The sequence below is a fragment of the Stegostoma tigrinum genome, chromosome 5, assembly GCF_030684315.1.
Source record: "Stegostoma tigrinum isolate sSteTig4 chromosome 5, sSteTig4.hap1, whole genome shotgun sequence".
NCBI classification, from domain to species: domain Eukaryota; kingdom Metazoa; phylum Chordata; class Chondrichthyes; order Orectolobiformes; family Stegostomatidae; genus Stegostoma; species Stegostoma tigrinum.
In genome coordinates this window covers 31,172,245-31,198,138 of record NC_081358.1, presented here as the reverse complement: position 1 = coordinate 31,198,138, position 25,894 = coordinate 31,172,245, and the positions used below count along the sequence as shown (strand labels likewise).

General features: G+C 42.0%; 1 protein-coding gene across 8 annotated transcripts in view; it reads right to left on the bottom strand.

The window, feature by feature from the left end:
- Positions 1–16,746, bottom strand: part of ppp1r42 (protein phosphatase 1, regulatory subunit 42) — an 86,614-nt gene extending 69,868 nt beyond the window's left edge. For 3 of the 8 annotated variants that reach the window (XM_048529924.1, XM_048529930.1, XM_048529932.2), the window contains exons 1-5: positions 16,631–16,746; positions 12,640–12,771; positions 10,312–10,549; positions 8,952–9,118; positions 4,197–4,335 (exon numbers count right to left, since the gene is read on the bottom strand). In XM_048529924.1, the coding sequence (XP_048385881.1) occupies positions 4,197–4,335; positions 8,952–9,118; positions 10,312–10,443 (438 nt within the window). In that variant the 5' untranslated portion in view covers positions 10,444–10,549; positions 12,640–12,771; positions 16,631–16,746. The remainder of the gene's footprint in view (positions 1–4,196; positions 4,336–8,951; positions 9,119–10,311; positions 10,550–12,639; positions 12,772–16,630) is intronic. The other 5 variants (XM_048529925.1, XM_048529926.1, XM_048529931.1 and 2 more) reach the window with 5 other exon arrangements.
- Positions 16,747–25,894: the final 9,148 nt, after the last annotated feature.

The following is a 25,894-nucleotide window of genomic DNA, read 5'->3' as shown; positions in this document are numbered from 1 at the left end:
TAAGGCAGGTTACACCTGTTGGAACGCAAAGTGAAGGGGTTCAAAGATGCCCCAGCTCCTATGTCAGGGCTGGAGTCTAGGTCTTTCCTTGGGAAGGTGAGCTATTATGGAAAATTCATACATAACCTGGCTTCCACCGTGGCACCTTTGCATCGACTCTTATAGGGTCAGCCTTAGAAATGGTCATGTAGCCAAGCCAGAGCTTTCAGGGAAGTCAAGAGACATCTATCATCTTCTAAGGTGTCGGCACACTATGATCTCAAGTGGCATGCAATTTCTCCCCATATGGCACAGGGAGAATATTAGCTCATAGGTGCTCCAATGGAGTGGAATGCCCAATAGTGAATGCATCCGGGACTTTGGCCAAAGCAGAACATAAATATACCCAGATAGGGAAGGAAGGTTTGGCAGTCATACTTGTAGTCATGAAATTCCATCAATTTCTTTAAGGATATAAATTTGCAATAAAAATGGATCAGAGACCCCTGCTAGGCCTACTTAAAGAAAATACGGCAGTGTAATTATGAGTTGGAACACTGTCCAGGAGAACAAGTAGCAAATGCGGATGCAAAGCCTGCTGGCAGATGCACCACAGGTGGTATCGCCACTGGAAGAGCCCACAATTATCTTAAATTTTCTGGACACACTACCCGTCGCAGGTGACGATGTGACAATTTGGGCACAGAAATAACTGGTCCTGGCAAAACTGAAACAACTAGTGACAATGGGGGAACCCAAACGGCCATCACAATCTGAACTGAAACCTTTTCAGACCCCAACAGACCAAATCACAATAGAGGGTGGTATATTATTATGGACAACAAGAGTGATTATCCCAAGCAAGTGTTGCCGCCAGATACTGGCTGAACTCCACAAGGGTCATCCAGGATTTTCAAAACGAAGATGTTGGCGAGAACTTATGTCTGGTGGCCAGGATTGGAAAGGTGGGACAGTGACCAAAGTGCCAACAAGGACAAAAATTAAAGAAACACTCTTACATTTGTTTAAGTGGCTAGGTGAATGCTGGGCCCGGTACATGTTGACTATGCATGGGTTCATTGTTCTTAGACATTGTGGATGACTATTCAAAGTGGCTGGACGTGGATAGTGTTCATCCATCAAATACAGGGATGATGCTAGAAAAGCTGCACACATCTTTTGCAATACACGGGCTCCCGTAAGTTTTGGTGACAGATAATGGACCATTGTTTACCAGCAGGGCATTTGAGTATTCCCGTAAGTCGAATTTGCAGCAGAGTTGCTAATGGGGAAAAGGCCAGGTTAAATCGGATCTTCCTGGACCTGGTGGGAAGGGTGAAACAGCAACAGGAACACCAATGCCAGACGCAAGATTCTGCTAAGCAAAGGACATAGTTTACTTCAGGGGACAAAGTCTGGTGTAGGAACCATGAGCATGGCCCTACACGAGTAAGAGAAATGGTCAACATAAGGTCAGGTCCAGTGATGTATAAAGTTCAGGTAGCTGTAATGGACCCGAACAAGCATGTGGGCCATACGAAAGCTGCAAACTTGCGAACAGTGCGGCAGCAAACGTGCCCAGCTCGTTGACTGACTTTCCAACTGTTCAGGAACTCATGAGTTGTCCCTCTCAAGTGCTGAAGATATCTCGGAATCTGAGATGGACACAGCAAGTGTTGACGCCTTTGCTGCCTGAAGGAGAAAACAAATTTCTTTCGAGACACTCCGAGTGCAAGAGGCGAGCTACTGCACGTTACATGCCACCTTTATCAGAGGCAGAGCTGGAGTAACCTGACCTGCTGCTAAAACGCCCCAGGAGGAGTTACAAAAAATCAAACCAACCTATGTCCTTGGACTCCGAGGGGGAGGGAAGTAGTGACTGTAACAAGGTCAGCCATGTGGACCTCATAGAATATGAGTTCCTTGACTGGGGTTGTTAATCTGGTCCAATTAGAGAACTCCTACTAGCAGATATATATATAGGAGTGTCAAAGGTTCTGTTGACTCGGAGAGCTCGCTCACTCAAGGACTCTCCACTTGTAAATAAAAGGTGTCTTGGTGATGGGACATCAGCCTCTGTGGAGTTATTTCAACAAGCACTAGAACTGGGCCATTCACTCCATCGAGCCTGCTCCGCCATTTGATCATGGCTGACATATGGTTCCCAATGGGTCAGTACTTGGAACTCTGTTTTTCTTAATCAATATTAATGACATAAATGTAGGTGCGTAGGACACAAATTCAAAATATGTGGCGGACACAAAACTTAGAAGTATTGTAAACTATAGGGAGCATAATGACAGGCTTCAAAAGATCAGAGACAGGCTTATGGAATGGAAGGCTGCTGGCAAATAAAATATAAAGGCAAAGTAGTGTGAAGTTATATATCTTGTTAGAGAACAGGGAAAGGAAAAATGAAAAAAATATATAATTCTGAAGAGACACTGGAGCTATAGGGCTGCTCTCTCTTTGGAGGGAGGTGACTGGTAATGGTTTAATCTGTAGGTCACCACACTTCAGGGAAAGGGAAAGGTTGAGAAGGGAAGTCCTATATGGTAGCCTCAATGGGAACCAAACCCATGCTGTTGGCATCATTGTACATTGCCCAGCCAACTGAGCTAACCAACCCCTTCAAAGCAGAGGAATTGGAGATATACTTATTTTTGGTACTAACAACCAGTGAACCACCTCAAATGATAGGGGCATTAATTACTGTAAAGAAACCTAAAAATTAAATTAAAAGATAATATCCTATGTCAGTGATACATGCCAAACCCCCGGTATTCATGTTAGAGAAGGCTTCAAGAGCACTGGAGGAACACTCCTTATTTCTTTTCAGAGACTCCCAGGCACCAATGTAAACACAACAGAGAGACAGGGAGTCAGGCCAAACAAGCACCACAACCTCGAGGTGTGAATGCCACTTTGGCCAGAAGAATATATATATTTCTAAGCAACCTGTTCAAAGAAGTTATTACATGCGTCTTGAGCATGGGTTTTTTTATTCAATCTAGGGATGTGGGCATCACTGTCTGGGCCAGCATTCATTGCCCATCCCTAATTGCCAAGACGGCAGTTAAGAGTAAACCACACTGCTGTGGGTCTGGAGTCACATGTAGGCCAGGCCAAGTAAGGATGTCAGTTTCCTTCCCTAAAGGACATTAGTGAACCATATGAGCTTTTCTGGCAATCAAAAATGGATTCATGGTCATCATTAAACTCTTAATTCCAGATATTTATTGAATTCAAATTCCAACATCTGCCATGGCGGGATTTGAACTTTGGTCCCCAGATTAACAGTCCAGCAATAATACCACTAGGCCATTGCCTCCCATAAATTGGTTGTATATCCAGGCCTCCTGACTTGCAGGTAGGGAGACCACCACTGTTCCAGAAGAGCCATACAATTTGGAGATCTACTTTCTTTGAAACAAATTAAACTAAATTAATTAGAATAACAAGTGACACCTTCTCAAAGGGGCAACAACACAAAACTCAGAACTTTAAAATATGCTTACAAAATGTAATTAAAATAATTTTTGGGAAGGGGAATATTGTACTCTAGCCCCTACTCCAGTACTCACCAGCACCTTTAGGAGGGGTGGCAGCTGCCAACAATAAACACACCAAAAATGCAGGATATTGAAGGAACTCACATTGCAGGTGAGTGATGGGGGTCATGAGGAGGGGCTTCCTGGCTGGGCTGAAAAAAGCAGTCAGAGGGAAGGGCAGGAAATAGTTTTCAGCATGCCATTCCTCCCTGTTATCAGGCCTCTCAATCAGGCACTCAAGTGCCTTTGAACAAAGCACCCTCCTGGGAGCTGAGATTGCTTTTCAGGCTTCCTGCATGGTTCAAAACCGAAGGCAACAGGAGGAGACCTTCAAGTGAGTTTAATTAGTGTCCAGGCAGGAAAGCTGTTAATGAGCCTTCCTGAACAAACTTAATTGAGTGGAGGCACAAAGGCATTGGGGTATCCACTCCATACCTCCTGCTTGACTAAATACCCACTCCCTCCAAGCTGACTGCTGGGTATATTCAATTCAGACCCATATTCTCACAAGTTTTGATTTGAGTTCAAATTAAATGTAAAACTTAATGACTTTACATCTGTCTACTGTAAGGAAAGATCTACTTCAGGCTACATGGTTCCACAATATCAGAGACTGAGTTATACCTAAGAAAGTTACTATCAATTGCAACTGCCACAACTACTTACTTTTAGAGATTGGAGAGTCCTAGGATCGAACAGCAGTTTCTCTCCAAGAGGAAGGCGCTGGTTCTCTACATGCAATTCTCGAAGCTCTGTTAATCCTTCCAACTCTTCCACTACAGAAATGCAATTGCCACCTAGATACCTACGTGTAAAAATAAGCACATTCCTGTAATAAAGGAATATATTGCATACTGAGGATTCTCAGCTGTCCCAAGAAATTGAAAGACCCTATGGAAGGGGTGGAATTTTGCTCCTGAAGTGAGCAGCTGGAATGGGGAAATTTACTGATCTAGCAAATCAATCCAGAGGACAAGGTCCTGTAAGACCCAACTTTTGCTCTCGGGAATGTGGAAGCAGATTATTGTTGGGTTCACTGATTTAATATACAGATCTGAAGTAGGCATAGGTGCAGTCAGGTTGGTGTGGTCATTGTTTCAGATGCTATTAGGCCCTCGAGCACTCACATCCTTCACAACCCCTTGACACCACCACCCAACCTCAACGGCTACTTTGTGTCAATTCATTCTCCTCAAACCACCCCATTTTGCCTCATACTTACAATGACTCATACTTTCAATCCATAAAAACTAATCCCTCCCATTCACTCCTCCAGAACCCTCATATCTCCATGACTCTCCATGCTAGCTCATGCCCCCAATTTATCCCTCATGGCTGTGGTAACTCAAACACCCTAAACCCACCACCTCATATATTCCATGGCTCTTCTATGCTAATGCATACCTGTTCTTCATTCCATGTTTTGATCAATTTGTGACTCCTGCAATGTGAGTTAAGGCCCTTCCAACAACCAACTAAGGATTGTTGTACATATAACTGCACAAAGATGAGCGGCAAGTCAAAGGATAAATCAGAATCTAAAAAAATGCACAGAATGACTAAAACAAGTGGAAGAAATTAGAGAAAGACAGTAAGCTAATCAGAATGTAAAAATAGATAGCAGCATCTGGGTGGGTAAATGAATAGGAAAGGTTTAGAGGGAACAAAAATAGAAGTTGCTGGAAAAGCTCAGCAGGTCTGTCAGCATTTGTGAAGACAAAATTAGACTTAACGTTTCGGGTAAGCTGGACCAAATGGTCTGTTTCTGTTCTGTATAACTCTATGGCTCTAAGAGTTTCTGCAGGTATTTAAAAAAGTAAAACTATAAGCAAAGTGAGTGTTCATCCTCTAGACAGCAAGGATGGTGAATTAACAGCAGATAATAAGGAAATGGCAGATGAAATGAGCAAATGTTTTGCCTCTGTATACACTATAGAAGATACAAAATCCTCCCAGTTATGTAGATCAGGAGGTGGAAGGGAGAAGTAACTTAGCGAAATTACAATCATGATGGATGTGATACTAAGCAAACTGGAGGTTGACAAGTCTGAGTCCGGATGGATTTCATCCTCAGGACTTAAAAGAGGTTGCCGATGAGGTACTAGATGAGTTGGTGTTCACTATCCAAAATTCTCAAGGTTCAGAAAAGGTTCCATTGGGCTGGACAGAAATAAATACAACCCCACTAATCAAGAAGGAAGGGAGGCAGAAAACAGAAAACTATAGGCCATTAACTTGAAGGGATTAGAATGGATTATTAAGTAGATCACGGCCATGCACTTGGAAAAACTCCAAGTAGTCAGGAAAAGTCAACATGGTTTCATCAAAGTGAAGTCATGTTTAAACAATTTATTGAAACTCTTTGAAAGAGTACCTTGCATTGTGGATAATGGGAAGCCTGTAGAAGTTCTTTACTGGATTCACAGAAGCCATTTGGCAAGGTGTCAGTTCAAAGGTTATTGCATAACTCATGATGTACAGGATAATATATTAGCATGGAAAAAAGGTTGTTGGTTGGCAGAAATTAGTACTTACATATGGGAGTCTTGTCTCATCAGCAGAAAATGTACAGTGGAATCCCACAGGGTTCGGCACTGGGATCTCAACTTTCAATAATTTATATGAATTATTTGCATGAGGGGAACAAATGCATGATAGCTAAATGCACAGACAACACCAAGATAGGTAGGAAATACACTGTGAAGAATATAAGGAAGTTGCAGATGGATATAGATAGCTTGACTGAGAGAGCAAAAATATGGCAGACAGAGTGTAATGTGGGAAAATGTGACATGGTTCATTTTGGCAGAAAGAATAAAAATGTAGAGTATTGTTTAAATGGACAGCTACTGCAGAATTCTGGAGGTGATTTAGGTGTTCTGGTACATGAGTCAGAAAAATTTAGTATGCACACAGCAAGTAACCAAGAAGGATAATGGGCGCTACTCTTTACTATGAGAGGAATTCAACATTAAAATAAGGATGTTATGCATCAGTTACGCATGGCATTGGTGAGATCACATCTCGCATACTGTGTTCAGTTTTGGTTTCCTTATATGAGAAAAGCTGTAACAGCATTGCAGGAAGTTCAGAGGAGTGTTATTAGATTGATATCCAGAATAAATGGGTTCTCTTATGAGAATAGGCTGGACAAGGTAGGCTTGTTTCCACTGGAATGTAGAAGACTGAGGGGTGACTTGATTAGAACATATAAGATCCTGAATGGTCTGGTCAATTTGGATGTTTCTTCTTGTAGGTGAGTCCAGAATAGAGGGTGCAGTTTTAAAATTAGATGTCACCCACTGAGGACAGAATTGAAGAAATTTTTTTCTATCAGGAAGTTACACAACTTTTGGGCCCTCTGTCTCAGAAGGTAGTGAGGTGGGTCGTTGAATATCTAAGATAAGGTAGAAAGATTCTTGGTAGGCAGAAGAACCAAGGGTTATTGAAGACAGATGGGAATGTGGAAGTTGAAACACACACGGATCATCCGTGATATTTTTGAGTACTGGAGCAAGCTTGAGAGACTGAAGGTTCTGCAATGGCTCCTATTTCGTATGTTCGCATATTTGGACAACGTTCAAATGTCACTGCTGAGTTCAAGCTGCCCTCCTATGTGAGTCACAAACTGCCCACTTACTTTGCTTATAAAAAACTGACCTCTTGCTTATGTGGGGTCCTCTGTATTCAGGTCCCACCCACAAAAATTAAAAGTCCAAACTTTTCCCAACTCCACAAAAACCTAGCCCTTGGTGTCAGCAAAACAAGGGATCAAACCTCCACAGTATAATGGCTAAAGAAAGCCAAGGATATATCCTGAACATCCTCCTGTACCCATCTATATTCACTCCCTCAATAATATTACCAAAAGAAAAGAAATGTAAGGTCTGTATGTTGACAGTGTGCACTCAACACCACCTCTCTCAAACCCTTCAATGACATAATGTTATCAGACTGTATGTTCAACATCAATGCCTTGGATTTCTGCCAAAATGTTCTAAACATTGAAAAGATTGAATCTATCCAATCTCTACGCACTAATCCCATCACCCCCCCTGACCACTCTCTTAAGTTGATTCAGACTGTTTGCAACTTTGTCCTTGGCTGAGAGGTGAACTTCTGATTCTATATACTGTACAAGACTGCATACTTCCAGTTAACTGCTGTGCCGCCTCAGCCACAGCACATCAAGCCAAACCATACTTTCGTCAACTCCAAACCTACCAATCTATTGCTCTTATCAGTGGCCTTCCATTTTCTACCCTTCTTAAATTTGAACTCCCAAAATTCTGCTGCTCTTATCACAGCTTGTATCAAGTCCCATTCACTAAGCATCTCTAGGTCACTAACCTATATTGACTCCCAATAAACCAAAAATGAAAATGAAAATGTCTAATCCTTGTATTCAGATTCCACTCATGGTATTTTCCTCAAGGTAGGTGGGTTCCTGAAAACCTCCACCAGTTAAAACGGTTTGTGAATCTTGGTGGGGGAAATCTGCGATGGAGTCAGGAAGTTAATAAATAAACTTAAGAAATCTTGTTTACATTCCCTTATATCAACCATACTCCCTCCACAACCACTTATATCTCCTACATAACTTTCCATGACCCTTTCGTTTCTGTTGAAATCTTGGGCCTACTGCTGAAGGGTTACCTTAGAGGTTTATAAGGTCATGAAGGGTATAGATAGGGTGAATAGCCGAGGTCTTTTCCCCAGGGTAGGGGAGTCCAAAACTAGAAGGCATAGGTTTAAGGTGAGAGGTGAAAAAAATTTAAAAGGAACCCAAGGGGCACATCTTCATGCAGAGGGAAAATGTGTGTATGGAATGAGCTGCCACAGGAATTGGTGGTGGCTAGTACAATTACAATTAAAGGCATCTGGATGGATATATGGAATAGGAAGGGTTTAAAGGGATACGGGCCAAATGCTGGCAAACAGGACTAGATTAATTTAGGATATCTGTTCGGCATGGACGAGTTGGACTGAAGGGTCTGTTTCCATGCTACATATTTCTACAGCTCTATGTTCCCCACAATAGCACAACCCTGACTCTGACACATCAAAATTTTGTTATAGATTTCAGACATTTAGAAGTTAGGGAAACAATCTTGGGAAATGGTGTGACTTGTGATTCGCAAGTGAATGTGTCTGGTATTCCACCCAGTGTCAATTATCGCTATTTGGTCGTTGTTTCATTGGTGTTTGAGACTTTTTTGCATGGAAACTGGCTTCAACTTTTCACTACATTAAAACAGTTACTATACTTCAAAAGTAATTAATTAGAATACCTCATGATTATAAAAAACACAAATAATAAATGCAAGCTCTTTCTAACCTAAGCTCATGACAACCCATTATTCACACAATATTTTTGCTTTAAACTTTAATTTTAGAAACTAAAAGCGAGTATTGGCTTACAATTTAGTGAGGTTTTGTAGCAAGGAGAGATTTGCAATGTGTGTTATATTGTTGTTCTGCAGGTACAGATGAGTGAGATTAATTGCAAAATCTAAATTATGAATCTGTATGATGTTGTTGTCATACAAATATAAAACAGACAGGCTCTTGCATACTGGGAGGTCATCCTGAAACAAAGGAAAAGCAAACATAGTTTTAGAAAAAAACTCAGTAGATGCCCAGAAATGGCATTTCACTTTTAACCTCATGCATAACTACCCGTGCACTATGTAATTTTACACATCATATCTTGCCAAGCAAAATGGCATTAACATACATGAAAGACGTAAAGTTGCAGTACTTGCCTACTAGCTAGCCACAAAAGAGGAAGTGAATAACCTGGTAATTACTGCTCAGTTAATTTATTGGCTGGGATCCTTTTGGAAACAATAATCTGGAAAAAAAATTAACAACTTGGACAAACATGAAGGAGAACCACTGTGGATCTGTTAAGGACAAGCTGTGTTTGACCAATGTGATTGAGGTTTTGAAAGGGAACAGAGAGTAGATGAAGGCGGAGCAGTTGATATGTCTTTGGACTTTAAAAAGGTGTCTGATAAAGTACCAGGCAATAGCTTTGTTAGTAAATTGAAGCAGCATGGATACAAAATTGGCTAAGGAATAGGAAACAGAATTGTGGTAAATTCTTGGTTTTCAACTGATGTAAGATACACAATATTGTCCCCCAGTTCTTAGTTTTAGGATCACTGCTTGTTTTTAACATGGTATTCATTAACAGCTTGGACTTGGACATGGCATAATTTCAAAATTTGCAGATGATACACATGTGAGGGAGATTACACACAAAGTAGCAGGAGATATTAATAATGCATCATCCTGGCTCTGTAATTGGTGCATGGTACACAAAAAAAATCCATGATGTAATGTTAAACCTACATAAACACTAACTCAATCCTACCTGGAGTTTTCCCACCTTTTCTGGGCAGCACGATTTTGAGAGTATGTGAAAGCTTTGGAGCAGATATAAAAGAAACTTATTAGAATTGTTCTGGGAATAAGGGATCACAGCTAAATGGATAAGCTAAAGAAGCCCTACAGCAGGGAAAACTAAGACAAGATTGATGAAGCTGTTTAAACTATAGAAGAGTATGGAAAGAATAAATAAACTGATTCCAATGACTGGACACTTGATGAGCAGAGGACAGGAAACAGTGAGTGGAGGGACAAGTAGTGAAGGAGTTGGTGATGAGCAAGCACAGAGCAGTTCTGATTGCTATGCTGTAGTTTAAAGATTATGTATGTAGAAACGCAATTAAAAACAGGGAATATAACTTATCCTTAATCAATTAAGTGAACTCACAATTTCATCAATATTCTTGTTTGAAAAATTTAGATGAGTCAATCTTTTTAGGTATTGTTCCAATGGTTCATCTCTTCTGTTCTTTACATGGATACTACTTTTAGCGATTAGATCCACTGTAAGTCGACCCATGATGTAACAGATTTTAACAAGCTCGACTCAAAGTTATTTCATGTAATGTTTCATTTGAGCTGTTGATTATTTCCAGAAGAATAATTAAATTATCCTGTGGAAAGAACTTAAGAGATAATTATATATTTGATACATATTTTATATACAAGTGATAATTACAAATACTTCTTGAAAACAGTTACACAAGTTTTGGTTTCTCTGCTGCACAAGAATGGGTCACAACTGTGACAGAGACACAGTACCTGCCCTGCCCTTGCCTCACTCATCTCTTGGTCTCTCTCTCTCTCTCATTGATATCATTATGATTTGCACTTTATTGCTGCAATATTGAAACAAAATAAGCTTGTTCTGTAGCAAAACAGTTCACCTTTCACTTAGCTTTAATTGTAATTATATTTCTAGTTAGTTTACTCTCATGTTCTGATTTCCTAAGTCATCCTTTGCTGTTTTCTAAAGATTACACAATTTTTAGGCCCATTATTATTTTGTGCAACGTTGTATGGCTTTTCTTTCAATTAGATATCATCTTCAGCTTTCTATGTTAGTCATTGAAGATGCATTCTTCTCAGACAGTATTTCTTTGTCATAGGATATTTCTTTGGTGAGGGTTATGAAACATCATGCCAACCATCTTACCTTTTATATTAATTCTATTCCACTGAAACCAACTTTGTCTTTATACTTTTTCACCTGGCTTTATTTAAGCATAATACATTAGTTTAAGATTCAAGTTCCACACCCTCAAGATGAATAAGAAATTACTCATAAACCTGGCAGTACTGTCTTGGCAAGAGTTATTATTGTGTCATGAGTCCATGTGCTATGATTGGTACCAGAATATATTGTTCTAAGAAGCTGTCAACTGAATGCATCTTTGAGCAGAATGCTGGAAGTCTTAATATACTTCTGAAAGTCTAAATTTGGCCTGTATTTCATATTTAACATTTAACTGTATTTGGCTGTTTAAATTCTAAATTCTAGGTTTAACCAGGGATATATAAACTGTCAAGTTGAGAGCAACTAAAGTAAGTTAATTTAAAAAAATCAGCTTTTGGAATTTGGGATTGAGCTAACTCAGAGCATTTAAAGACTTTTCAGTGTGACTTAGCACTGAATGTGATTTGGGCAGTGTGTGCTGGGAGTTAGGTGAGGGAGGGCAAGAAAATGTTTCTTTGCTTTTTCTTTAATTTTTTCCCCCTGTAGTAACTGGAGAGCGTCTAGTAGGTAGTTAAGATCCATTCCATTCCCCAGATTTAAAATATTATTGGAACTGGTGGTAAGGCTAATAAAATACAGTAAAAAGAAAAATAAATAATTGAATAAGATAATTAAGTAGTTAATTTGAAACTGGAGTCACAGGTAGACACAGCAGTGAAGACGACTTTTGGCACACTGGCCTTCATTAGTCAGGGCCTTGGGTATAGAGTTTGGGAAGTTATGTTACAGTTGTACAGGACGTTGGTGAGGCCACGCTTCGAGCATTGTGTTCGGTTTCAGTCATCTTGTTATAGGAAGGATGTTATTAAACTAGTAAGAGTGCAGAAGAAATTTACAAGGATGTTGTCAGAACTCAAGGGACTGAGAAACAGGGAGAGGTTGGACAAGCTAGGACTTTTCCTTTAGAACATAGGAGACTGAGGGGAGATCTTTTATAAGTATATAAGATCATAAGAGGCATGGATAGGGTGAATGCACTCAGTCTTTTTCCCAGAGTTGGGGATTCAAGGTCTAAACGGCATTTGGTTAAGGTAAGAGGGGAAAGAACACACGGGAACCTGAGGGGCAACTTTTCAACACAGAGGGTGGCACGCAACTGGAATGAGCTGCCAGCAGAAGTGGTTGAGGCAGGTACATTAACAACATTTCAAAGGCATTTGGATGAATACATGTATAAGAAAGGTTTAGAATGATATGGGTCAAGTGCAGGGAAATGGGATTAGCGTGGATGGACATTTCGGTCAGCATGGATCAGTTTGGGTCAAAAGTCCTGACTCTATTAAAACACTTTAAGGATGACAGGACCGGTATGTACTACTATTGATGTCAATCTAACTGGTCGTAGTTCTACATTCTCCATCTTCTTCCTAACTTAAATAGTGGGACTACATTTTCTATTTTCCAGACTAGAGGAACCTTTCCTGATGCTATAGAATGCTGAAAAATAATTACTCATGCATCCACCATTTCTCTAGGTACCTCCTTCAATGGGATCGAGTTCATCTGGTCCAGAGTATTTAGCAACCTTCAAGGGGATTGACATTATTCTCTGCAGCAAAGAACGAGAGTCCAGAAGGCTGTGTTGTCTGCCATTACCAGTATTCACAATATCTGTTCAGGGTCAGAAAGGAATTTATAGTGGGAGGGGAATATCCAGTTATCATGGTGCATGTAAGTACTGATAAAATAGACAAAGAAAACTGTTTGCTGTAGTCAGTATGATGAGCCAGGCATCAAATGAAGTAACAGAACAAAGGTAATTATCTCTATTAGCTGAGCCACATGCAAAAATAAAAAATGCAAAAAGGAAAAAAAGATGAGAGAAATTGCTGCAAGGCTTAGCGATTGGTGCAGTACAAGAGGACTTTGGTTTGAGGACACTGGCACAAGTATGGGGAGAGTGGGGAATTGTATCAGCAGGCCAAGCAGCATCAGAGGAGCAGGAAAGTTTGACATTTCGGGTCAGGACCCTTCTTCAGAAAGGGCCCCGACCCAAAACGTCAAACTTTCCTGCTCCTCTGACGCTGCTTGGCTGTTGTGTTCATCCAACTTCACACTGTTTTACCTCAGATTCTCCAGCATCGGCATTTCCTACTATCTCTGGGAAAATGTGTCATTAGGTTGGCCTACACACGAACTGTACTGGAGTCAGTGTTCTAACAAGCTGCATAACTAGGGAAGTAGAGACTATTTTAACTAGAGTGGGCAAAATGATCAAATCTGGAAAGATGTGATGAATCACAAGAGAAAGAAGGCATTAATACAGAAAATGGAAAGTATGGAAAATAAACAGGCCATGACAGGAAGTGGCAGAAAGTACAAATTAAGAGTAAATCAACAGATAAGGCTAGATTCAAAATTAAAGGATAAACAAATGATTTTGTATCTGAATGCATGTAGCATTTGAAAATAAAAAGATGAACTGATAGAGCAAATAGAAATAAATGCTAAATAACAAAGTGTGAAGCTGGATGAACACAGCAGGCCAAGCAGCATCTCAGGAGCGTGGCCTGCTGTGTTCATCCAGCTTCACACTTTGTTATCTTGGATTCTCCAGCATCTGCAGTTCCCATTATCTCTGATAGAAATAAATGTTTATTACCTGTAACCACTGCAGAGGCATGGCTGCAAGATCACATATGTTGGGATGTGAATATTGAAGGGTTCATGACATTTGGGAAGGGCTGAAAGCTAGGAAAAGGTGCAGGGATTACTTTGTTAACTGGTGATACTATTAGCACAGACAGTGATGATCTAGGTTGAGGAACAAGGATATAGAAGTAGTTCATTATTAGATGAAAACTGATAATAGCAAGAAGTCTCCTGTGGGAGTGATGCACAGGCCTCCTAACAGTATCCATATGGTATCATGGAGTGTCAAGGAAGAAATAATGCAATAATTATCAAAAGGTTGGTGATAGTCATGCGGGTTTAAACCTACATATGGACTGGAAAAATCAAATGGGCAAAGATGACTTAGATGAAAAATTCATCGAAATTTTTGAGTCTAGTTCCTTAGACCAATGGTTTTGGAACCAACTAGAGAGCAGGCCACAACAGACTTAGTATTATGCAACACAACAGGATTAATTAATAATCTCGTAGTGAAGGCATTCCTAGATAACAGTGACATATTATGATAGGATTGAATTTTACTTTCAGTAAGAGGGAGAGAAGATTGGGTCCAGGACTAGTACTCTGAACTTGAATAAGGGCCATTATGAAGACATTGGAATCCTAGAAGTAAGATGGCGGCAGCGGCAGGGTACGCAGAGTACTGGCTCCTGAACCCATCCACTCCTCAGCACCAGGCCAGCCACATCCTTCATTCTCCTTTTCTTTCTTTTCTCTTTCAGCTTCATGCAGTGAAAGCAGGTGGCTTTAGCAGGATCAGCCAGCCCACAGAAAGACAGGGAGAAGGCAGCCCACAGACCAGGGCTGCCAGCAGTGAAAGTGGGAGAAGGCAGCCAACAGTGGATGGTGGCAAGGGTGGAAACAGGCAGCCAATGGCAGTGCTGGCAGCAGTAGCAGGAAAAGGCTGGAAACTGGTGACAGCAAGCAGCCCAGAGCAGCAGCAGGCTGAGGTCAACCCCCTGTGAGGAGTGCAAGTCTAGCATGGGTAGGCCCTTATGGACTGTAGTGTTTAACCGTTAACTGTGCTTCTTTGTTTCTCTACTTTTTAGTTTAACTTCTTAAATTTTGTTTTCCTTATTTTTATGCTTTGCAACCAAGCTTTTGTACCTATGTAACAAGGTGTGGAGCTGGATGAACACAGGCCAAGCAGCATCATAGGAACATGACAGCAGCACCTAGCCCTGCTGAGTCTTCACCATCCCCCAGACCTCCCCCTTACTGAGGAGGGATGGTCAGTCCTCAGTAAAGGGCTCACCTTTGTCCCCCTCCACCCACACATCAATGAATACCGGTCACACTTGGACATTGAACAGTTTTTCTACCACCTCTGCCTCATGCTTACTTCTTTAACCGTGAGCCTAACTCTCCCACTACAGACCCCTTCTCCCACCTCCAACACACCTCCTCCTCCTGGACACCACCCCAAGGCCTCCTACTCTCCCTCGATCTCTTAATTTCCAACTGCCATCGTGACATCAATCGCCTCAACCTCTCTACCCCTCTCCCCCACTCCGACCTCTCCCCCGCAGAATGTGCAGCCCTCCGCTCCAATCCCAACCTCACCATAAAACCCGCGGACAAGGGAAGCGCAGGTGCGGTATGGTGCACTGACATCTACATCGCCGAGGCCAGACGCCAACACTCCGACACCTCGTTCTCCCGCCCCCTTGATCATGACCCCACCCCCAAACACCAAACTATCATCTCGCAAACCATCCACAAGTGACCTCCCACTCACAGCCTCTAACCTCATTGTTCCCCAACCCCGCACCGCCCGCTTCTATCTCCTTCCCAAAATCCACAAACCTGACTGCCCTGGTCAACGCATTGTCTCTGCCTGCTTCGGCCTCACTGAACTTATCTCCATCTATCTGGACTCCATTTTCTCCCCCTTGGTCCAGGAACTCCCTACCTACGTCCGTGTCACCACCCACGCCCTCCAGAACTTCCAATTCCCCAGTCCCCAAAACCTCATCTTTACCATGGATGACCAGTCCCTATACACCTGCATTCCCCATACAGATTGCCTAAAGGCCCTTCGCTTCTTCCTGTCCCACAGGCCCGACCACTACCCCTCCACTGACACCCTCATCTACTTAGCTGAACTCGTCCTCACCCTCAACAACTAGCCTTCCTGCTCCTCTGATGCTGCTTGGCCTGCTGTGTTCATCCAGCTCTACACCTTGTTATCTCAGATTCTCCAGCATCTGCAGTTCCTACTATCTCTGTACCTACGTACCGTTTTACCTAAGGCAGCACCATAAATGGCAACTTGTAAACTTTACACTGTACTCATGTGAGCACATGTAACAATAAACCTAATTTAGTTCAATGTAAACAGAGCTAGCTAAAGTGAACTGCCAAATAAGTTAACAAATAGGTTAGTAAAGATGTAGTGGCAGGCATTTAAGGGGCATTTCAGAAAGAAATTCTTCCTCCTTAAAATAATCCCCTGATCTCTGGAATCAAAGTAGTGAACATTCCAACAATTTATTTTATTAGTTCTGAAGATGATCACTGGACTCGAAATATTAATTGTTTCTCTCTGCACAGATGCTGCCAGGCCTGCTGAGTTTCTCCAGCAATTTTAACCTTTGTTTCAGGGATAGGGCAGAGTAAATTAGGCAGGGGATCGTGTTGACATACCCAGAAGCTGTGGGCGCCAAGCAACTCGAGTTTCAATTCCTGCACATTTTGCGCAACTGAAGCCGAAAGCGTGTTATATATATATATATATATATATGAAGTGAAGGAACACCGGGGAAAAGACAACTCAGAGCCACCCAGGAGCAGCCCCCAATAATCAGAACACGGCACCGACTCGTCTTGCACTTACACAAACGTTGACTTTTACAAAAGCTTCCTTTTGCTGGCTGTGTGGTTGAAAAGCAGTCGGTGGCCGTTTCAAACGCGGTTCCGTTTGAAAGCTCGCGGCCGACGCCCCAGCGGTTGCCACGGAAACGGGCGCCACCGTTTTTTGGAGTCGCGCAGGCGGCCGAGGTCCCAGAGAAAAATAACTCGCTCTTTCGGTTCCGCCCTTTAACTCGTGTCAGAGCTGACGGAGACTGCTTGGGCCAGTACGGTAGAAACTTGAATATTAACGGTGCAGGGCGTAATTCAAATTATATCTGTGATAATGAGCAACGAATTAATTTCATCTTTTGTTGGTCAGGTAAAGTCTCCATAGTCTTACCGAAGGCCTGCTCTCTCTTTCGAGAGGGATGACGACTGTCGACACTTGAAGATCACACCTCTGGCGAGGGGAGAGGTTGGGAACGAGAGTCCTGTAGTCGTACAAGTATTGAACCTATGGTGTTGGCTTGGCTTTAGTCTACTTTGCAAGCTAGCCGACTGAGCTAACCGACCCAACCGACCCCCTAATTAGGGCATGAACTGAAGAAGGCCATTCGCCCCAAATGGCCGGCTCTGCTGTTCGATGAGATCATGTCTTATTAACCCTTTACACCACTAGCCTTCCTTATCCCCGTGAACTTTGATTGCTTTGCTGACTAAAAATATGTTGATCTCAGCCTTGAACGTACTTGACACCTCTCCGTGGTAAAGAATTTCACAGTGACCGCTCTCTTAGAGATAAAAAAAATTGTTTTAAATGGGCAAACCGTTATTCTTAGATTATACCCTCTGGTTCTGGACGTTCCCAAAAGGGGAAACAACCTCTCTGCATCTACCCTGTCAAGCCCCTAAGAATCTTTTCAGTTTCAATAAGGCCATCTCTCACTCCTCTGAACTCCAAAGAGCAAAGATCCAACCTACTCAACCTTTCATCATGAAATAATCCCTCAGTATCCAGGATCAGTTTAGTGAACCTTCTTCCAGACTGCCTTCAACACTGGTATGTCTTTCCTTAGATAAGGGACCAAAACTGTTTACAGTATTCCAGGTGTGGTCTGACTAATGCCTTGTATAGTTTTAGTAAGTCCTCCCTACTTTTAGGCTCCATTTTTGGTGAAATAAAGACTAACAATCCATTAGCCTTTCCTACTATCTGCTGAACTTGTATGCTAAATTTTTTGTGATTCATTCACTAGGGCCCTCAAAATCATCCCATGCTGCAGCTTTCTGCATCTTTCCCAAATGAATAATATTCAATTCTTCTACCTGCAAAGTGTACTACCCCACGTTATATTCCATCTGCCAGTTTTTTGCCTATTCATTTAACCTGTCTATATCCCTCTGTAGACTCATTCTGTCATCCTTGCTACTTGCCTTCCAAACTATTTTTGTGTCATGTGCAAACTTAGTGATAGTACATTCATTACAATCATTTGTATTTTAATTAACAGCACTGCTCCCTGTAGAATTCTACTAGTTAAAGGTTATCATCCTGAAATGCCATTTTTACCCCAATTCTCTGTCTTATTAATTTCTACAGCATGGGATTGTATGTTATCTTATGTTCCCAGGGTGAGAAATTATGGGTATTGGTTCATTTCCTGCTTTCAAGCACCTTATGGCTCCTGCCACCACCAAGCACCCCTTCTTCTGGTGCCCAAAACTAGGAACAATGATCACATGGGGTCAAACAATTTTATATTGGTTTAGTAATTCCTCTTGGTTTTTGAACCTTCAATTTATAAACCAGTGTAAAAGTCAAGTTCTGAATAGCAACACCCAAAAAACTTAGCTTTTGTTGACAGAAGAAATACACTTTGCATAATTAGAGTGATAACGTTTATCCTGATTTTAATTTAAAATAACCATACTTATAATTGCCATGCATAGACGGCATAACAAGAGAGCAGATCACTGCTGATCCTAAAAATACTCAACACTTAGGTCTACAATCTTCATTTTGTTTTGACAAAAGTTGGTTGATACTTTTTTGCACAGAACCCTGCAAACACTGAACATTTTTAACACTTCCAATGTCTCTTGGATCAAAAGTAACCCTCTTTACCAATCCTCCAAAGAAGTAACCAGACCTCTTGTGAGTTTCTCAGTGCTCTTTGGCAAGAAACTCAGTAGCAGTTGCCTGAGAGCTGGTTTGGCACAACATTAATTGTGAATTTTAAATATTGCTAAGGTATAAAAGAAGTATAAACCACTTGCTGAAAAAAAAATCAATACAGCGCAGAAGTGCTGAGTAGATGATCCATCTCTGCCTCCTCCAGAGGTCGTCAGCATCACAAATACCAGTCTTTGCATTCAATCAATTAATGGTCAGTGGCACTGATACTGTAAAGGCTATGGACACCGAAAACATTCTGGAAGATTTGAGCTTCAGAGCACGTTGTGGCCCTAGCCAAGCTATTCCCAATATGGCGACAACACTGGCAACTACCCGACAACTGGAAAATTACCCAGGTATGTCCTGTAAAGAAAAAGCAGGACAAATCCAACCCAGTCAATTACTGCTCCATCGGTATTCTTTCAATGATCAGTAAAGTGATAGGAGGTGTCATCAAACAGTGCAATCAAACAGCACCTGCTCAGCAATAACCTGCTCAGTGATGCCCAGTTTGGGTTCTGCCAGAGCCACTCTGCTCCTGACCTCATTACTTGGTTCAAACATGGACAAATGAACTGAATTCAGAGGTTACATTGATGACTGTATTGGCGCTGCCTCGTGCTCCCAAGAGGAGCTCAAACAGTTCATCCACTTCATCAACACCTTCAAACCCAACCTCAAATTCACCTGGACCATCTCCAACACATGCGTCACCTTCCCAGACCTCTCTATCTCTTTCTCAGGCAACCACCTAGAAACCGATGTCCATTTCAAGCCCTCCAACTCCCACAGCTACCTAGAATACACCTCCTCCCACCCACCTTCCTGCAAAAATTCCATCCCCTATTCCCAATTCCTTTGCCTCGTCCGCATCTGCTCCCATGATGAGGCATTTCACTCCCGCACATCCCAGATGTCCTCGTTCTTCAAGGACTGCAACTTCCCCCCGCAGTGGTCGAGAACGCCCTCGACCAAGTCTCCCACATTTCCTGCACCTCATCCCTCACCCCACCCCCGCAATAACCGGCAAAAGAGAATCCCCCTAGTTCTCACACACCATCCCACCTACCTCCGCATACAACGCACCATCCTCCGACACTTCCGCCATCTACAATCTGACCCCACCACTAAAGACATTTTTCCATCCCCACCCTTGTCTGCCTTCTGGAGAGACCACTCTCTCTGAGACTCCCTTGTCCGCTCCACACTCCCTTCCAACCCCATCACACCCGACACCTTCCCCTGCAACTGCAGGAAGTGCAATACCTGACCCACACCTCCTCCCTCACCCCCATCCCAGGCCCCAAGATGGCTTTCCACATCAAGCAGATGTTCACCTGCACATCCGCCAATGTGGTATACTGCATCCGCTGTACCGGTTATGGCTTCCTCTACATCGGGGAAACCCAGCAGAGGCTTGGGGACTGCTTTGCAGAACATCTACGCTCGGTTCGCAATAAACAACTGCACCTCCCAGTTGCAAACCATTTCAACTCCCCCTCCCATTCCTTAGATGACATGTTCACCCTGGGCCTCCTGCAGTGCCATAATGATGCCACCTGAAGGTTGCAGGAACAGCAACTCATATTCCACTTGGGATCCCTGCAGCCCAATAGTATCAATGTGGATTTCACAAGCTTCAAAACCTCCCCTTACCCCACTGCATCACAAAACCAGCCCAGCTCGTCCCCTCCCCTCACTGCATCCCAAAACCAGCCCAGCTCGTGCCCGCCTCCCTAACCTGTTCTTCCTCTCACCTATTCCCTCCTCCCACCTCAAGCCGCACCTCCATTTCCTACCTACTAACCTCATCCCGCCCCCTTGACCTGTCCATCCTCCCTGGACTGACCTATCCCCTCCCCACCTATACTGTCCACCTATTTTCTCCTCTATCAATCTTTGATCCACCTCCCCCTCTCTCCCTATTTATTTCAGAATCCTCTCCCCATCCCCCTTTTCTGATGAAGGGTCGAGGCCTGAAACGTCAGCTTTTGTGCCCCTAAGATGCTGCTTGGCCTGCTGCGTTCATCCAGCTCCACACTTTGTTAACTTGAATTCAGAGGTGAGGTGAGAGTGACTACCCTTGACATTAAGGCCACATTTGACCAAGTGTGCCATCAAGAAGACCGGGCAAAACTGAAGTCAATAGGAATCAGGATAAAAACTCTCAACTGGTTAGAGTCATAGCACAATAGAAGATGGTTGTGGTTGTTGAACGATCAGTCATCTCAGTTCCAGGACATCACTGCAGGAATTCCTCAGGATAGTGTCCCATGCCCAACCATCCTATCTGCTTCAAGAACCACCTTCCCTTTGTCACAAGTTCAGAGTGGGATTTTCACTGATGATAGCATAATATTAATGCCATTCATGACTCTTTAGGTACTCAAACAATCCATTTCAAAATGCATCAATACCTGGAAAATATCTAAGCTTGGGCTGAAAAATGAAAAGTAATATTCATATCACACAAATGCCAGGCAATGACTATCTTCAATAAGAGATAATCAGGCCTTGATTCACTGAATTTCCATTATCAACGTAACAGGGGGTACCAGTTATCAGAAACTGAATCAGACTAACGATATAAATGCAGTGGTTACAACAGCAGGTCAGAGGCTAGGAATCGTGCAGCAAGTGGCTTATCTCCTCACTCTGCAAAGCCTGTACACCATCTGCAAGGCACAAGCCAGGAGTGAGATGGAATACTCCCCACTTGCCTGGATAGGTGCAGCTCAAATATACAGATGAAGCTTGAAACCATCCAGGACAAAATAGCCAATTGATTGGAACCACATTCTGTCCCTCTGCCAGTAATGTTCAGTAGCAGCATGTGTACCATTTATAAGAGGCACTGCTGAAATTTGTCAAAGTTCCTTAGGCGCCATCTTTCAAACCAACAATTGCTTCCACGTAGAAGGACAAGGGTAGCAGATACATGAGAATACAAGCACCTGACTGTTCTCCTCCAAGCCACTCATCATCCTGTCTTTGAAATATATTGCCATTCTTTCAATATTGTTGGGGCAGCAGTTGGGATTCCCTTCCAAATGACATTATGTTTCCACCTACAGTGCATGGACTGCAGCTCACCACCTTCTTCTCAAGGGTATCTAGCAGCAGACAGTAAGTGCTGGCCCAGCCAGGTATGTCCATGTCCATGAGTGAATTAAAAAAACTGAACATTGTCTGCTTCATTTCCGAGGGCACATAGCCTCATAAGGCTCTACCAAGAGATCTTATTTATAATATTAATAGGTAAAGTCAAAGAGGACCATATAGCTGCTGTCTCATTAGAAAGACAGAGAGATGACTAGTGATGCTTTAACCTCATGGTCATTGCAACTCAGCAGGGTAGGAATTGAGAAGCAGAGTTCTTTTATGGTAACATCAACCAGTGCAAGAATTGAACCAACTCTATTAGAATCATAAACCAGCTACCAAGCCAATTGAATTAACTAACACCAGACTCTTCATCATATCATTCATACAGCAAGTTTCAAACAAGATGCTACTTGTAGAATTACTTCAATAATTTTGAAAAATGCCTGAATCTGTATTGATTTATAATTTAAGAATGAGTGGCACAGTGGTTAGTGCCACTGCCTCACAGTACTGGGTACCTGGGTTCAATTCTGGCCTTGGGGGACTGTTTGGAGTTTGCACATTCTCATGGCATCTATATGGGTTTCCTCTCATAGTCCAAAGCTGTACTAGTTAGATCAATTGGCCATGCTAAATTTTCCTTGTAGTGTCAACACTTGGTGGATTAGCCATGGTAAATGCAGGGGTGGGAGGCTGGGAGGTTCAGTGCCTGAATAGGCTGAATGGCCACTTTCAGTCCAGTAGGGTTTCTATGAATTTTTAAACTTACTATTTTCCTGAGAAACATTAAATATTACTTAGAAACTCATTGAGAAGGCATAAGCGTGTTTAAACTAAAGCAAGATTTCAGCATGGTTGTTGTTATTTTGAATAACATTAGATCAGATACTCCCACTGACAAAGAAGTAGAAGATTAATTGACAATGGAGGAGACAAAAAGCATCAGGTGATATAAGCTTTCCAAATCATGACACAACATGGAAGCTGAAGTGCCATCAGAAGCAAAAGCAGAAGTTGCTGGAAAAGCTCAGCAGGTCTGGCAGCATTTGTAAAGAGAAATCAGAGTTAACGTTTCAGGTCCAGTGACCCTTCCTCAGAACTAAAATGCCATGATTGCTAACAACACCTCTTGAACGTGATATAAATTTTTCAGGTATCCAAGCATGTAGCTGGATGAACACAGCAGGCCAAGCAGCATCTCAGGAGCACAAAAGCTGACGTTTCGGGCCTAGACCCTTCATCAGAGAGCTCTCTGATGAAGGGTCTGGGCCCGAAATGTCAGCTTTTGTACTCCTGAGATGCTGCTTGGCCTGCTGTGTTCATCCAGCTACACACTTTGTTATCTTGGATTTTCCAGCATCTGCAGGTCCCATTATCTCTAAATTTCTCAGGTGTTGCAGTTTGCAGGATCTTCATGCTTTAAGTTTCCCACTGCAGCCTCATTGTTTCACACAATCTGTGCCCCTCAGCTATTGTGAGCTATTGCTCAGTCATATTGCCCTTCTTATAAATACAAGCAAAATACTGCAGATGCTTGAAATCTGAAACTAACACAGAAAATGTTGGAGAAATTTGGTAGGTCGAGCAACATCTGTGGTGAGAGAAACAGACTAAATGTGTCAAATCTGGTGACTCTTCTTCAGAACTCATGCACTCCTGTTTTGGCACTGCCTGTCTACTTGCTCCCACATTACTGCTTCTGACCCTTGATTTCGAAACTCTTTGAAATATGTAGATTGTTGTCTCCAGAGTTAGGAAGCGCTTATCCAACAGAAGTAAGACATAATTTAACATGTAAAATTAAAATGCTATATTTCTTTGGCACCTTTAACATAGTGAAACATTCAATTGTACTTCACAGGAACCTTTGAAGCAGACCACAGAAAAAAATAGTGGGATAAATGAAAAATGGGCTTTATGGACCATCTTAAGGGAAGAGAGCTAGAGAGGCAGAGAAATTCAAGGAATTAACAACAGATCTTGGGGCTTGGTCAGCTCAAAGATGACCACTAATAACAATGCAACTGGTTCCTCTGTGGATTTAGGTCATGGTCATATAAATTCTGGAAACACTGCTAACTCCAAGAATTTAATATGTTCAATGAGTGGCTATGAAATGCTATTTCACAGCCTAATTGGAAATTAATCCCAACAATTTTCATCAACCACAGACTTTAAATATAAATTTAAATCATCGAATGCCATGACATAATTGAACTGCTATAACAGTAAGTCCAATGAAAAGACAGGATCAGTTTCAATAATTGTGTTGACAATATCCACTGTAATTTCAGCTCATCTTCTCTTTTCCCCTTCACTACCTCTTAAGTTATCAGAGCGCACATCCAAAATCCAGTACTAGATGAACAGAATTTTCCTCCAACTAAATATTAGGAAAACAGAAGCTGTTATCTTTCACAAATTACAATCCTTTGCCAGTTATTTCATCCTTCTTCCTAGCAACCCTCTGAAGCCCAGCCAGACTGTTTATAACCATGGTGCTATATTGGACCTTGAGATTAGCTTCCTCCACATACCTGTGGCATCACTAAGGCCCCAAATTTTGGCCTCTGTAACATTATCCACCCCTGCGTCAGTTTGTCTGTTGCTGAAATTCTCACCTATACCTTTGTTAACTTCAGACTTTGACTAATCCACTGGAATCTGTGCCACCCTTAGTAGTTCAATCCTCCACAAACTTGACGTTGTGTGTAACTGTGCCACCTAAGTCCTAACTCACACCAGTGAATGATTTAGACATTGAGGACTCCCTGCAATCGACCATAAATGATGGGACTGAGACTACCTCGGACTGGCTGGTTTGCCCTGCTTTAATTTTTCAGCCAACGGGCCTGTAGTTGTTATGACATATGACAATCATAGTAGTTAGTCCCACTTTATAGAGCTGCTGACCAGTTGGAGGATGGCAGCTCTGCATTACCAGCAGCGCCACCAGATGTTGTGACCACTGCTGGTATGGCAAGAAACCTGAGAGGATGACCAACCCTGGAAGCTTGGGAAACCCAAATCACCCAATTAAGGTCTTGGTTGGGTAACAGATGGGCTGTCCACTAATGTTTTTCTTGCTGCCTATAAAATTGAAGGACTGGGGCATGCGCTACTGCTGCTGACAGTGACATATTTTATGAGTCCTACCTACTTTTCTACCACAGATGGCCTATAAAATCCAACCTAGTTCTGCCCTCACATTCCCTGAGGTCATCGACCTACATTAACTCTGTTAAGAAACACTACTGTAAAATTTTCAGCCTCTTTTATTTATCTTCATCCCTCCCTATTGATCTTTGTTTTCCACCAATACTAGTCTTTTAAGTGTTCCTGATTTTAGTCACTGCACCGCTGGTAACTGTACCTTCAGAAATTGAGACCTTAAGTGTTGGAATGTTCTCCCTAAATCCATCTCTCTACATTTGATTTCTCCTTTAAGATGTTCCTTTAAAACTGATATCAGGCGAGACTTTGGTCATCTGACCTAATCTGGCCAATGTGGCTCAATGTAAAGTTTTGCTTGGTAACACTTGTAATGCGCAATGGGTGGCTTTATTACATTTAAAGCACTAAATAAATGCAGCTGCTCATACATTAAGTTATTACTGTAAGTACCACCAAATCATCAAACTGTGAGAAAAAATACACAATACAAGTTGTAAAAACAGAATATAGAAATGTTACCATTATTGTGTACTTCTGTCTGATTCAAATTGCTTATGTACACAACTAACCATGCAATAGAAATCAATGGAGTGTTTCTGTTCCCATAGTTGTCATTATTTCCTGTTTAAATGCCTCATTAACTGAAATCTGGAAAGATTTCGCATCATGTTTGCAATTAAAGTGAGTGGAAAAAAATGTTCAGATGTTTACAATTACATATTGTATAGTTTGTATTACTTCTCATGTAGATACAGAAATGTATGCATTTGTTTTTTTAATGGGAATAAATCATTCAGGTTGTTTTATTTATTCAAGGACTGTGAGGCATGGTGGCAAGGTCAGCACTGATTT